This window comes from Taurulus bubalis, assembly GCF_910589615.1.
Source record: "Taurulus bubalis genome assembly, chromosome: 6".
In the NCBI taxonomy this organism is placed as follows: Eukaryota; Metazoa; Chordata; class Actinopteri; order Perciformes; family Cottidae; genus Taurulus; species Taurulus bubalis.
The window spans coordinates 5,393,206-5,405,371 of NC_136594.1; the positions used below are offsets into that span (position 1 = coordinate 5,393,206).

Consider the following 12,166-nt stretch of genomic DNA (forward strand, 5'->3'; position numbering starts at 1 on the left):
GACTCGTCCACGCAAAAAATAAATTAAAAAACTCCTTTTCAACAGTTTGTCCTGGCGCTCCTCGGGAGAGTTCCAGCCTGTCAGTCCGAGGCGCAGAGTTTAATCTGCAGGACAAAGAGTCCAAACTTTTTTCTGCTTCTTTTTTTCCTTCCCTCTCAGTTTGAGTTGTAAACGTCACGGCGGAGCGTCCGTCTGCGAGGATCCACATCACAGGTTTCCCTCCCTGCTGCACGTTCACGGGCCGTTTCACCTCCAGCAGCTTCTGTCTGACTCTGGACTGATCCGAGCCGCCGCTGCTCTTCTCTAATAAACCCCAGGATGCGTGCTGCCTTCACGGACCGGAGGAAATATGGAAGGGAAGAGATGCGGTTACGCAGTCGCGGGCTCTTGACCTTAAAAAAAATGTACTCAGCGATGTATATCGTTTTCAAATACCTGACTAGGTACATTATTATTATTATTATTATTATTATTATTATTATTATTATTATTATTATTATTATTGTTTTGCCAGTGAGTGACAATGTTGTTTTAATTTAATGTTTGAAAAAAAGAAAGAAATATTTAGAAACAAACTCACACTTGATTAAAAAAGAAATTGAAGAATAAAATAAGAAAATATAATAACACACACACACATATATATATATATATATATATATATATATATATATATATATATATATATATATATATATATATATATATATATATATATATATATATACATATATATATATATATATATTTTTATTAGCGCTTAAAGCCAGAAAATAAAACCAGATTCATCCCATTTGATGTGTGTGTGTGTGTGTGTGTGTGTGTGTGTGTGTGTGTGTGTGTAGGATTTTGACATACATATACCCACATTATTATGTCATCTACTCGTTTAATAATTTCCATCTTGGTGATTTTCTATATTTCAAATTAATTTGTTGTATTCATTTGGATTGTGTGTTTTCCGGACTTGAATTGGAGACATTGAAGGCAGCATGAGGCGTCATGTGACTTACAAGCAACAGGATAAAGGAAACAGAGGGAGAGAGACAGCCAAAGACCAAAAGCACTGAGTGGAAATATAAAAGGGAGTCAACAACATTGTTTATGTCTGCAGGAGAAATGTGAAAGGAAATGTCCGCCTTAAAAAACGGATTTTAGACTTGGACCGTGAAGTGACACAGCAGCCAATCGATGACATCACCAGGGAGCCACGCGTTGAAGAAAACTGCTGCTGCTGCTTATTTACTTTGAAGTGACATTTATTCCCTCAATTTCTTGATAAAACACAAAGTGATCAGGACTCAGCAGAAAACTTTTTTCTTACTTTATTTGAAAATATTAAGTGTTTTTCTCCGCATTGAAGTGAGAAAACAAATTTGAAAACACAAGACAAAATTAGTCGACAGAAATTGAAACGTCAGAGCCAAACCTGAAAACTGAACACAGTAATTTCACAAAACAACAAACAGAATCATAACTTTTTATTGTAAATGTTTTGAGTACATTTTCATGTGATGTGTTTACGTTACATACATTCAACTTTTATCTGAGGCTGTAATTTCCCTTCATTCATATGCAGTGAACAAACAGAAGAGAAATTATGTTTGTTTGTCATTCTTGTGAACGGGTGACTCCACCTCTTGATTCACTTCTTACATTATTAAAGTATGTAATTGTTATTACATTAATCACAATTTAAATGAAAGTAATTTTACAAGCGTATCACATAAAACATTCATCTCATGAATCTCATACTGTAAATGTTTTTCTTGCTTCAGTATTTTTAATAGAAACATACATTATGTGTGATTTAATAAGCTTAGAAGAATAAACAGCTGCTGAGAATTTTTTTTGCAATAAAGTGACAATCTTTTGATCTGAAACCACACATCGGAAGTCTTGAACGCTTCTGTCCATTTTAAATGTGTGCATACTATTTATGTGGCTCTGCTGCCTCCTGCTGTTCACACTGAAGTCTGAAACGCTTGATTTACTGCCAGCTGTGAGCTGTGAGCAGCTTTTTGAGCAAAATATTATGAGAAACGCTATGAAAAGCATTGCACGGATCTACAAGGAGTGCAGCACTATATGCTACTTTTTAATCAAACCACGTAAAGGGTCAGTGTGTAGGATTTAGGGGAGTCTATATCAGAAATGGAATAAAATATTCATAACTCTGTTTTCATTCGTGTATAATCACCTGAAACAAAGAATTGTTATTTTTTCGTTAGCTTAAATTGAATTTTTTTATTTTTTAGAATGAGCCCTCCATAAGTAACTTATGGAGTAACTCCATAAGGAGAGGGAGTCCGCCATGTTGCTCCTCCATGTTTCTACAGGAGCCCAGATGGAAAAACCACCATCTCTCTCCTGTCGGCCACCGTATCTCCCCTACAGGCTTGGACCACAGGACAAGTTCCAGTTGGTTGCAATATTCAACCTCACCTGCTAGATGTTGCCAAATCCTACACACTTCACCTTTAAGTAAAAGTACTAATATAACAGTGCAGAAAGTAAAGTAAAAGTCTCTAAGTACAAAATAATTATCAATGGAATAAACTTAAAGCACCCGCAGTAAAAGTGTAACTAAAGCTATTAAACATAATACAAAAAATACAATATGTCTTTCTGAAATGCAGTAAAACATTTCACAGAAAACGTCCCAAAAACCTGAATGAAAAGACATTTAACAGTGTTTCTCTACACAGGTGGAAATTCTCCCTCCTATTATGAAACCAGAGACACTGAGGAATCGGGCACGCAACGTTCAAGACTAAACCCCTTCCCAAACGGATTCTCAAGCCTAAACACAAACCCAAACCAAATCCTAAATCCAAACCCAAACCCAAACCCAAACCCGGGATAAAGAGGCTCAGTGAATGTGGTGCTGAAGGTGTGGAGGTGGATCAGTGTGTCGCAGGAGACTCTGTAGAAGGACAGAGTGCCAGCAGGCCAGTCCACATACACTCCTACTCTGTTGGGCACCATGGAGGAGGAGGAGGAAGAGGAGGAGGAGGAGGAGGAAGACGAGGAGTCGACAATTGTGCTGATGTTATTGTGTCTGACAGATAAACCTTCAGCCTCAGAACAGCGCAGACTCCAGGACTGATTATTTGGCCCGAAACCGCACTCTCTAATTTTTCCCTTCCTCTTGATTCCTCTGTAAGTCACCGATATATAAGCATCTCCTTTCCACTCGACCTCCCAGTAACAGCGACCAGTCAGACCCTTTGTACACATCACCTGATACCAGAAGTCAAACCTCTCTGGGTGATCAGGATACGACTGCTTCTCTCTCACACATGTCACCTTCCGGTTGTTGTCAGACAATTTGAGGTGTCTGTTTACTGTGTTTGTGTCCAGTGTGAGTTCACAGGCATCTGATGGAGAGAACAAGACAGTACAGTTTATCATCCAACACACCTGGGTTATCTGTTGCTTCATTAACAATCATTTTACAGAGAAAAGTTTGACAGTGAAAATATATATATATATATATAGTATTGTTTTAAAGGTAAATGATTGAAAGATAAAAGCTAGATGATTGACAGTGAACTGTTTTAAAAGGTAAATATCTTAATGGTTAAAGTTTTACAGGTAAACATTTTAAAGGTAGAAACTTTAAAGTGGAAATGTTTTAGAGGGAAAGGTTTAAAAGATAAATGTTTTAAAAAGGTAAACGTTTTTAAGATAAATGTTTTCCAGTGAAAAAAAAGAAAAAGGCATGCGTTTTACAGTGGAACGTTTAAAACGGTAAAAGTTAAAGGTGGCAGCTTAACGGTGTAAAAGAGAATAGTTGAACAGTGAAGAACGCCTCTGCACTTCTCCCACAATATGCAAATGTAACAAAATGTGTCTTATTCCCTATTTTAATGCCGATGGTGCTGTTTTTCCCCCTTCAACATCTTGATGAAGACTGTCATGTTGAAATGTTGGTAAATCATTAAATAATGTGTTCTACATCCTGGCTATTCTTCTTTAGACTTGTTTGCTCTCTCATCCCAATAGTTTAAAAAAGGCAAAAGGAGCAAAAGTAAATATTTTAAGGTGAACAGTTTTAAAAGGTAAAAGCTTTAACAGACTGATAGACTTCATCTTTGTGGAACTCGTTTCAAACTGAGAGTTGAATTAAATGAATTGCAGATAAGCTTTTGATTTAAAGTAACATGTCCTGCCTCGTTTTCATGAATCAAAGTGAACACAAACTTACACTTCCTCAGACCAGGTCTCAGCCACTTCTCTCCACCGTGATCCACCCTGGAGGAAGAAACAAAGCTTTTAGAATGAGCCTCTAGAAGACTTCCCTCAGATCAAGGACAGACCTCAGTCGCTGTACAAAAAGACCTCCGATATCTGCAGCTCTTTAGGGCTGTGCTCCTGATCATTTTTTTTCCTCCAAAGTCTAACCACTACATTTAGTAGAAATAGCCTTGCGTCACTGCTGTTAGTAATTGTGGTTTCATGCATAGTTATTCCACATGCTGTATTTGTCAGCTGTGTCCAAAAAGAAAGCAAGCACAAAGTGCAGATACATATATACGCACACAATGCCTTGATGATGTGAAATGCCAGGGTACTGCGCTTCCAGCGTCAACCCGGCATAACAGAGAAACAGTGTTTGACAGTGAGCTTTTGTTGTCTGTCCATACACAGTAAATTCCCCAGTGTTAAATATGCATTGTCAAAGTAAATGAACTCTTCCAGAGTTATTTAAACAACATCAAGAGTAATTACTACCAATGTATTGCCCAGTGTTGGTGTAAATAATCTGAGTTAAACTTTTCAGTGTAAAAATGCTGTGTCAAATTACATTGACTATTTCAGAGTTAATACAACAACAGTCAGAGTAAAACAAACCCAGTGTTGATGTATTTGTACACTGCTACAAGACGTGTACTCTGGAAAGTACTCTGTACTCTGTGAAGCTCCGCCCACCTCCTTCTCCTCTCAAACGGATCTGAGTCTCCTCACTGCGCCATCTTGCACTTCTCGAAAGACTGTGGTAAGTTTCTCTAAATCACTTATGAAACCAAATTTGGGCATTTAAGCAGAAGAGAATAATTAGAATACCTTTATATTGTTCTAAAACATACACTGCAGTTGTTTTTTTGTCTTGAAATACTGAATAGCAGAGGGCTAACGTGACCAAGTTGAAGGTTAGCTTAAATGTGCTGCACAGTTAAGACAAAATAAAGCTAACTACTCTGGCGAAAAAAATACATACTTTTGTATATTTAAAATATACTTTAGTTTTCAATAGTATAATTAAAATATACTATCAAAGAAGTGTACTTTCTGCAAATATATGAAAAGTACACTGTAGTATACTTTCCAAAAATATATTTCAAAAAAGTATACTTTAAGTGGAAGTTCTGTGCAATTACTCAAATGTACTTCTTTGAACATTCATTTCAAATATATTGTTTGTATATTTCAAAATGTATGCTCTAAATTAGCATTGAAAAATGTATTTAAAGCACATTTGATAAATACAGATTTTATATATATCAAAGTCACGCTTTCGCCTATTTTAAAAATTCAACTTTTAACACATTTTAAAATGATTGTAGTGTAGTATACTTTCAATAAATATATTATAAAAAATATACCAATTGTTTTATATTCTAAGTAATATTTGAGTGTAATTAGGATTTAGGAAGTAAACTTATTCATCCTATTATTTCAATCTATTAATTGTATTATTCTTTTGGACTGTGTTAAAATGTGTTACTGTGAAAATGCACTGAAAGCACATTTAAAAAAATTATATATTTTGATATCTGGGAACATGACCCCTCTTCTTGAGGTAAGAATACCAACATAATGTATTAGTCAGAGAGTAAAAGCTTTCTTGAATGGTCAACGTCAGTGACACCTTACGTTTTCTACATCAGGAGAAAGTAGCGTTAGCTTAACCGGTAGCATTAGTGTTATGTTAGCTAGCGGCTAGCTACATTCGAATTTGAGGCTTGGTTTCTGCTGTTCTGATGGTGTTCACATGATAATTGGAGTGGTTGACATTTCAGAAGACGGTATGTTTAAACTATGATTTAGCTTGTTTACACAACATTGCTCTGAACTGAAAAGTATTCATATTATCCATCTACTACTGGCCAACTTTCACATTAATCCCTTCTGTTTTGTACCATGTACAGGGTTCATACTAATCGAACAAATCTAACCTTATTTTCCCACTTATTTTCCACCTAGAACTCCCAGAAATTATCTTAAAAAAAAGGGAGTGTGTGGAGTATGTAATGGTACCCTCGGCTAACGGGACACCTTCATCCGTGATGTCATTGTTTTCTGTGGACAGCGAAATTGAAAAGGAATGTAATAAAAGTAGAAATAACTTTTTTGCTTTAACTTGTCGTTGTGAAGTAAATGGTGATGGCACAGTGTAAGGGCTGTAGAAAAATGACACCACATTATTTTGGTCTTTTCCAGCATCGTCTGCTGTTCAAGTTCAAATGTGTCAGAAATAAAGTGATGGGATTTATTAGGTTGCATGACATCAGTCATACGAATTAGTAGAGTGGGAACCTCCACTCATATACAGCACGCTTTGGCTGGCAGCACAGGGACAGTTTAAAGAGGGCCTTCCTGCGGCTTAATCCATCACCCATAACCCTTTTTTTTCCAGGAGCTGTCAGCCCTGCTGTTCACAAAGGATGTCCTTGCACTGTCCACCCTGACTGGGAAGTCTGAGAAAGGGGGACCTCCTGAAAAACAACTGGACGCTGCCAAAGTGCAGGCCAAAACAGGTAGGTCATTGTCTTGAGCCGCATGTCGACAATTTAAAGCTTCTGCGATTTATAAAGCAGCAGGATCACATGTCTGTGATAAACACACCACCAGTGATGAAATATATGTTTGACCTGCACTGGTATATGCATATTGGCATGTCATATTGATGTAGTTCCTAAATGTTAATCCGGATTTACTGTTCAAAAAATAATTTTGGTTCAACAGGATTTCCTGTGTAGTCAAAATATAAGAAAATGTTGTATGAATATGCTGTGCGACATCATCTCTTCTCTTAATAGATGCTGTTAATAAAGAATTGCCACAGACGAGTGTTTTGGACGTGCGAGCGGTCATCAGGCAAAGTGCAATAATGAGCAGTACAACCCAAACAAATTGTTTTGTTCTACATGTACTATGTAAACTTAAATTCAATAAACTGATTTTGATTACTATCTGGGACGTTCATTCAGCATCTAGGATACTGTAATACATTTATAATATTTTAATGGACAATAGTATGGAGCGTACAAAGTAATATAGCATAAAAAGAAAGTGTGCTTTCTTTGTAATTGGAATAAGACAAATGTATAACTTTTGGTATACTTTAACCACAATATTAATATATTTATAATGTGCTAATAGTATACTTTTGGTATACTATTAAAACAATATTATTAGATTTATAATGTGCTAATAGTATGTCAAACTTGTGGTATACTATTAGCACATTATAAATATATTAAAATTGTAATGTTTACATATTTGTAATATACTAATAATATATTTCAAATATACTTAAAACACATTTTAAGTGAGCTATAGGCAGGTATATTAGCACATACACAGTAATATACTTAAAATGTACTTAGTATACTTGAAGTTGTTCCAATTTAGCACACGAAAATATACTTAAAGTTGTACTTCAATACTATTGAAGTACAACTTAAACTTAAATATATTTAGTACAAAATAAGTTGTTCCAAAATAGCACACTTTAAGTATACTTCTGATTAGTATACTCAAGTATACTCAAGTATGCTAAGATTAAATATAGTTAGTGTTAATTGAAGCAACTGATTGTGCTCAATATTATTGCCGATGCATTTCAGGTGTGAGTGTGTCATGTGACTGTCTATATAAGCTGATGCACCTGCGCAAAATAAAGTTGGTGTTTTCTCAGAACTTGATCCAGTCGCTGCAGGTTGTTTGTTCTCCCAGGTTCATGTGTTGAGTCGGCATATCTGGCAGTCAAGCTCTTTTTTTATATATTGTTTTCCGCCTGGGTAGCTAACATCAAAGTCGACATTGTGGGCAAGAGAGCTCAATGTGGAGGATTGACAGTGTTGTATTGTTTAAATATACATAGGGGACAGTAAAATAGCAAATACTGCAAATGCTCTTTTGACTGCATGGGCACTGCATGGGATTAACTTGAAAGCTAATTAGTTTCATATGAATCAGTTACTGCATACAATTGTTTCTTTTTTTGTCCAGTTAAACTGAATTATAATTTTTCAAAGTAATGTGAGTGTTATATTGCGGTCTACTGACATTCAGTCCACTCTCATGTCTGCTTATAGCTGCAGTGCTACACCTCTCAGGCTCGGCCCAGAGGATGACTCTTTAAGTGTTGCATTAGCACTGTCAATTTTACTGTGTACCTGAGCGTTTCTAGCCTCCAGAGTGGATCCTTCACTCCAGCAGACAGCAGCTTCATTTCTGAGTCTCCTGGATGGTTGTAGCTCAGGTCCAGCTCTTTCAGGTGGGAGGGGTTGGATCTCAGAGCTGAGGCCAGAGAACTACAGCCTGCTGCTGTGATCAGACAGCCCGACAGCCTGAAGACACACACACACACACACACACACACACACACACACACACACACACACGTTTAGTGAGCTTCATTTTCATATATTTTTTCCTTGACAGTGAATTCACTGACTAAAATTATCCAAATGGTAAATAATGTTTTTTCACTGAGTTTTCACTTTGAGATGATAAATAAAGGCCAGGTAATAAAAAGAGATCTACTTTAAAAAAGTTGTCATCAATGACCAGCGTGGATACTGCTAATATCAAGATACCTATCCTTCATACATAAATTCAGCTAACACTAACTTACTTCTGTAGCAACCTGACATGGTGGAAAAGAAAAACATGCCCGAAGAAAGAACATGGAGCAGCCACCCTGAGATGCTGGAAGCGCTGGACATTGTTGGGTTGACACGCCTTTTCAATGTTGCATGGGGGTCAGGAACAGTGCCCATGAACTGGCAGACCGGGGTTGTGGATCCCATTTTCAAGAAGGTGGACCGGAGAGTGTGCTCAAACTATTGTGGTATCACACTACTCAGCCTCCCGGGGAAAGCTTATGCCAGGGTGCTGGAAAGGAGGCTCCGGCCATTTGTCAAACCTCAGATTAAGAGGAGCACTGCGAATTCTGTCCTGGTTGTGGAACAGTGGACCAGTGGACCAGCTATTTACCCTCACAAGACAACTGGAGGGGGTCATGGAAGTTTGCCCAACCAGTCTACATGTGCTATGTGGACTTGGAGAAGGCTTTTGACCGTGTCCCTCAGGGGGTTTTGTGGTGGGTGCTGCAGGAGAAGGGGGTGCCGGACTCGTTGCAGTGGGCCACCCAGTCTCTAAACGACTGCAGTAGAAGCAGAGTGCCTACCCAAAGCGAAGGAGTTCAAGAGTTCAAGTTTTCCCCGGGCGCCTCTCAGGGCAGCCCACTGCTCCTTAACCAAGGACCAGAGAAGAATTTCCCCAAGGGGATTAATAAAGGATCATTTCTTCTTCTTAAGTATCCCGGGGTGTTGTTCACAAGTAGATGTAGCGGATCGACAGGCGGATCTGTGCAGCTACAGCAGTAATACAGGCGCTGCACCGGACTGTGTTGGTGAACGGGCGGTCTTAGTTCCGACCCTCACCTATGGTCGCAAACACTGGGGTCGTGACCGAAAGAACGAGGTCTCGGATACAAGCAGCCGAAATGTGTTTCCTCCATAGGGTGGCCGGGCTCAGCCTTTGACATAGGGTAAGGAGCTCGGACATCAGGAGGAAGCTTGGAGTTGAGCCGCTACGCCTTTGTGTCGAAAGGAGTCAGCTGAGGTGGTTCGGTCATCTAATCAGGATGCCCCCTGGGTGCCTCCCACTGGAGGTTTTCCGGGCATGCCCACCTGGTAGGAGACCCCGGGGAAGACCCAGAACACGCTGGAGGGATTATATCTCCCAGCTGGCCTGGGAACGCCTCGAGATCCCCCAGAAAGAGCTGGAAAATGTTGCAGGTGAGAGGGAAGCCTGGGTCGGCCTGCCGGGCCTGCTGCCACCACGACCCAACCCCGGATGAGCTGCTGATAGTGGATTGATGGATGGTTGGATGGATGCATAGATAGATGGTTCACTTTCTTCACCACGTAGTCTCTGTATGTCTGGTGTTTGCTGCTGAGCAGGTAATGTTTGGTGGGTAAAGTTGGGGATCATAGGAACAAAACGATGAGTCATGTGAAACCTTTTCTCTCCCAGAAATGTAGTCAGAACAAATTGTTATAGCACTGTTTATGATCACTGATTAATTCAGCAGATGTTGGGTATCTTTTTTAATATACCTTAATTTGAATGGGTTTCTGTGAAACAAAAGATGAAATCTGTCCTGAGAGTCTCTAGTGTGCAGTGAGGACTCTCCAGTCCTATATTTTAGCTCTATTAGCTCTATATTTTAAATGACTTACATCTCTATTTTGGTAAAGAAAAGTGGGATAATCAACAAAGTAAAATTCTAACACCATATGAGAGTTACAGTTCACCCTTTACAGGTTTATTATTCCTGACCTGAGAGTATTCAGTGTGCAGTGTGGACTCTCCAGTCCAGCAGAGAGCCCCTCCACTCCTGAAACCTGCAGGTCGTTGTTACTCAGGTCCAGTTCTCTCAGACTGGAGGACTGGGAGCTGAGGACTGAGGACAGAGCTTCACAGCTTCTCTCTGACAGATTACAGCCACTCAGCCTAAAACATATTTGCAGTGTATGAGAAAACAATTCCCTATATATTTCAAATGACTTACACCTTTATTTTGGGAAAGAAAAGTGGTATAATCACCGAAGATTACAACACCATGTGAACGCTACAGTTGACCTTTTACAGGTTTAATATTCCTGACCTGAGAGTATTCAGTGTGCAGTGTGTACTACCCAGTCCAGCAGAGAGCCGCTTCACTCCTGCATCCTGCAGGTTGTTGTTACTCAGGTCCAGTTCTCTCAGACTGGAGGACTGGGAGCTGATGACTGAGTACAGAGCTTCACAGTTTATCTCTGACAGATTACAGCCACTCAGCCTAAAGAATATTTGTAGCGTATTAGAAAACAATTCCCTCAAAATGTAAATGACTTACATCTCTTTTTTTTGGAAAGAAAAGTGGTTTAATCCTTGACCTGAGAGTCTCCAGTGTGCAGAGTGGACTCTCCTGTCCAGCAGAGAGCAGCTTCACTCTCAAACTAGAGGACTGGGGGCTGAGAACAGAGGACAGAGCTTCACACCTTCTCTTTGACAGATTACAGCCACTCAGTCTAAAAAATATTTGCAGTGTATGAGACAACAATTCGCTCTATATTTTAAATGACTTACACCTCTATTTTAATAAAGAAAAGAGGGATAATCAATGAAGTAAAATTCTAACACCATGTGAGAGTTACGGTTCACCCTTTACAGGTTAATTAATCCTGACCTGAGAGTCTCCAGTGTGCAGTGAGGACGCACCAGTCCAGCAGAAAGCCACTTCACTCCTGAACCATACAGGTTGTTGTTACTCAGGTCCAGCTCTCTCAGACAAGAGGACTGGGAGCTAAGCACTGAGGACAGAGCTTCACAACTTCTCTCTGACAGATTACAGCCACTCAGTCTAAAAAAGAATTTGCAGTGTATGAGAAAACAATTAGCTCTATATTTTAAATGACTTACACCTCTATTTTGGTAAATAAAAGTGAGATAATCAACAAAGTAAAATTCTAACACCATATAAGAGATACGGTTTACCCTTTACAGGTTTATTAATCCTGACCTGAGAGTATTCAGTGTGCAGTGTGGATTCTCCAGTCCAGCAGAGAGCCGCTTCACTCCTGAATCCTGCAGGTTGTTGTTACTCAGGTCCAGCTCTCTCAGACTGGAGGACTGGGAGCTGAGAACTGAGGACAGAGCTTCACAGCTTCTCTTTGACAGATTACAGCCACTCAGCCTAAAACATATTTGCAGTGTTTTAGAAAAGAATTCCCTCAAAATGTAAATGACGTACACCTTTATTTTCGGAAAGAAAAGTGGTATAATCACAGAAGTAAAATTACAACACCATGTAAAAGTTACGATTCACCCATTAAAGGTTAATTATTCCTGACCTGAGAGTTTCCAGTGTGCAGACTGGACT

At 39.1% G+C, this 12,166-nt stretch overlaps 1 protein-coding gene across 1 annotated transcript in view; it reads right to left on the bottom strand.

Moving 5' to 3' along the window:
- Positions 1-80: 80 nt before the first annotated feature.
- LOC306738115 (uncharacterized protein) overlaps positions 81-12,166 on the bottom strand; it is a gene marked incomplete at both ends in the record, with an annotated part of 28,008 nt that continues 15,922 nt past the window's right edge. The window contains 10 exons of the mRNA XM_079219944.1: positions 81-104; positions 179-329; positions 2,852-3,380; positions 4,211-4,257; positions 8,409-8,582; positions 10,582-10,677; positions 10,910-11,083; positions 11,181-11,258; positions 11,474-11,647; positions 11,807-11,980. Coding sequence (XP_079076070.1) covers positions 81-104; positions 179-329; positions 2,852-3,380; positions 4,211-4,257; positions 8,409-8,582; positions 10,582-10,677; positions 10,910-11,083; positions 11,181-11,258; positions 11,474-11,647; positions 11,807-11,980 — 1,621 coding nt within the window. The remainder of the gene's footprint in view (positions 105-178; positions 330-2,851; positions 3,381-4,210; positions 4,258-8,408; positions 8,583-10,581; positions 10,678-10,909; positions 11,084-11,180; positions 11,259-11,473; positions 11,648-11,806; positions 11,981-12,166) is intronic.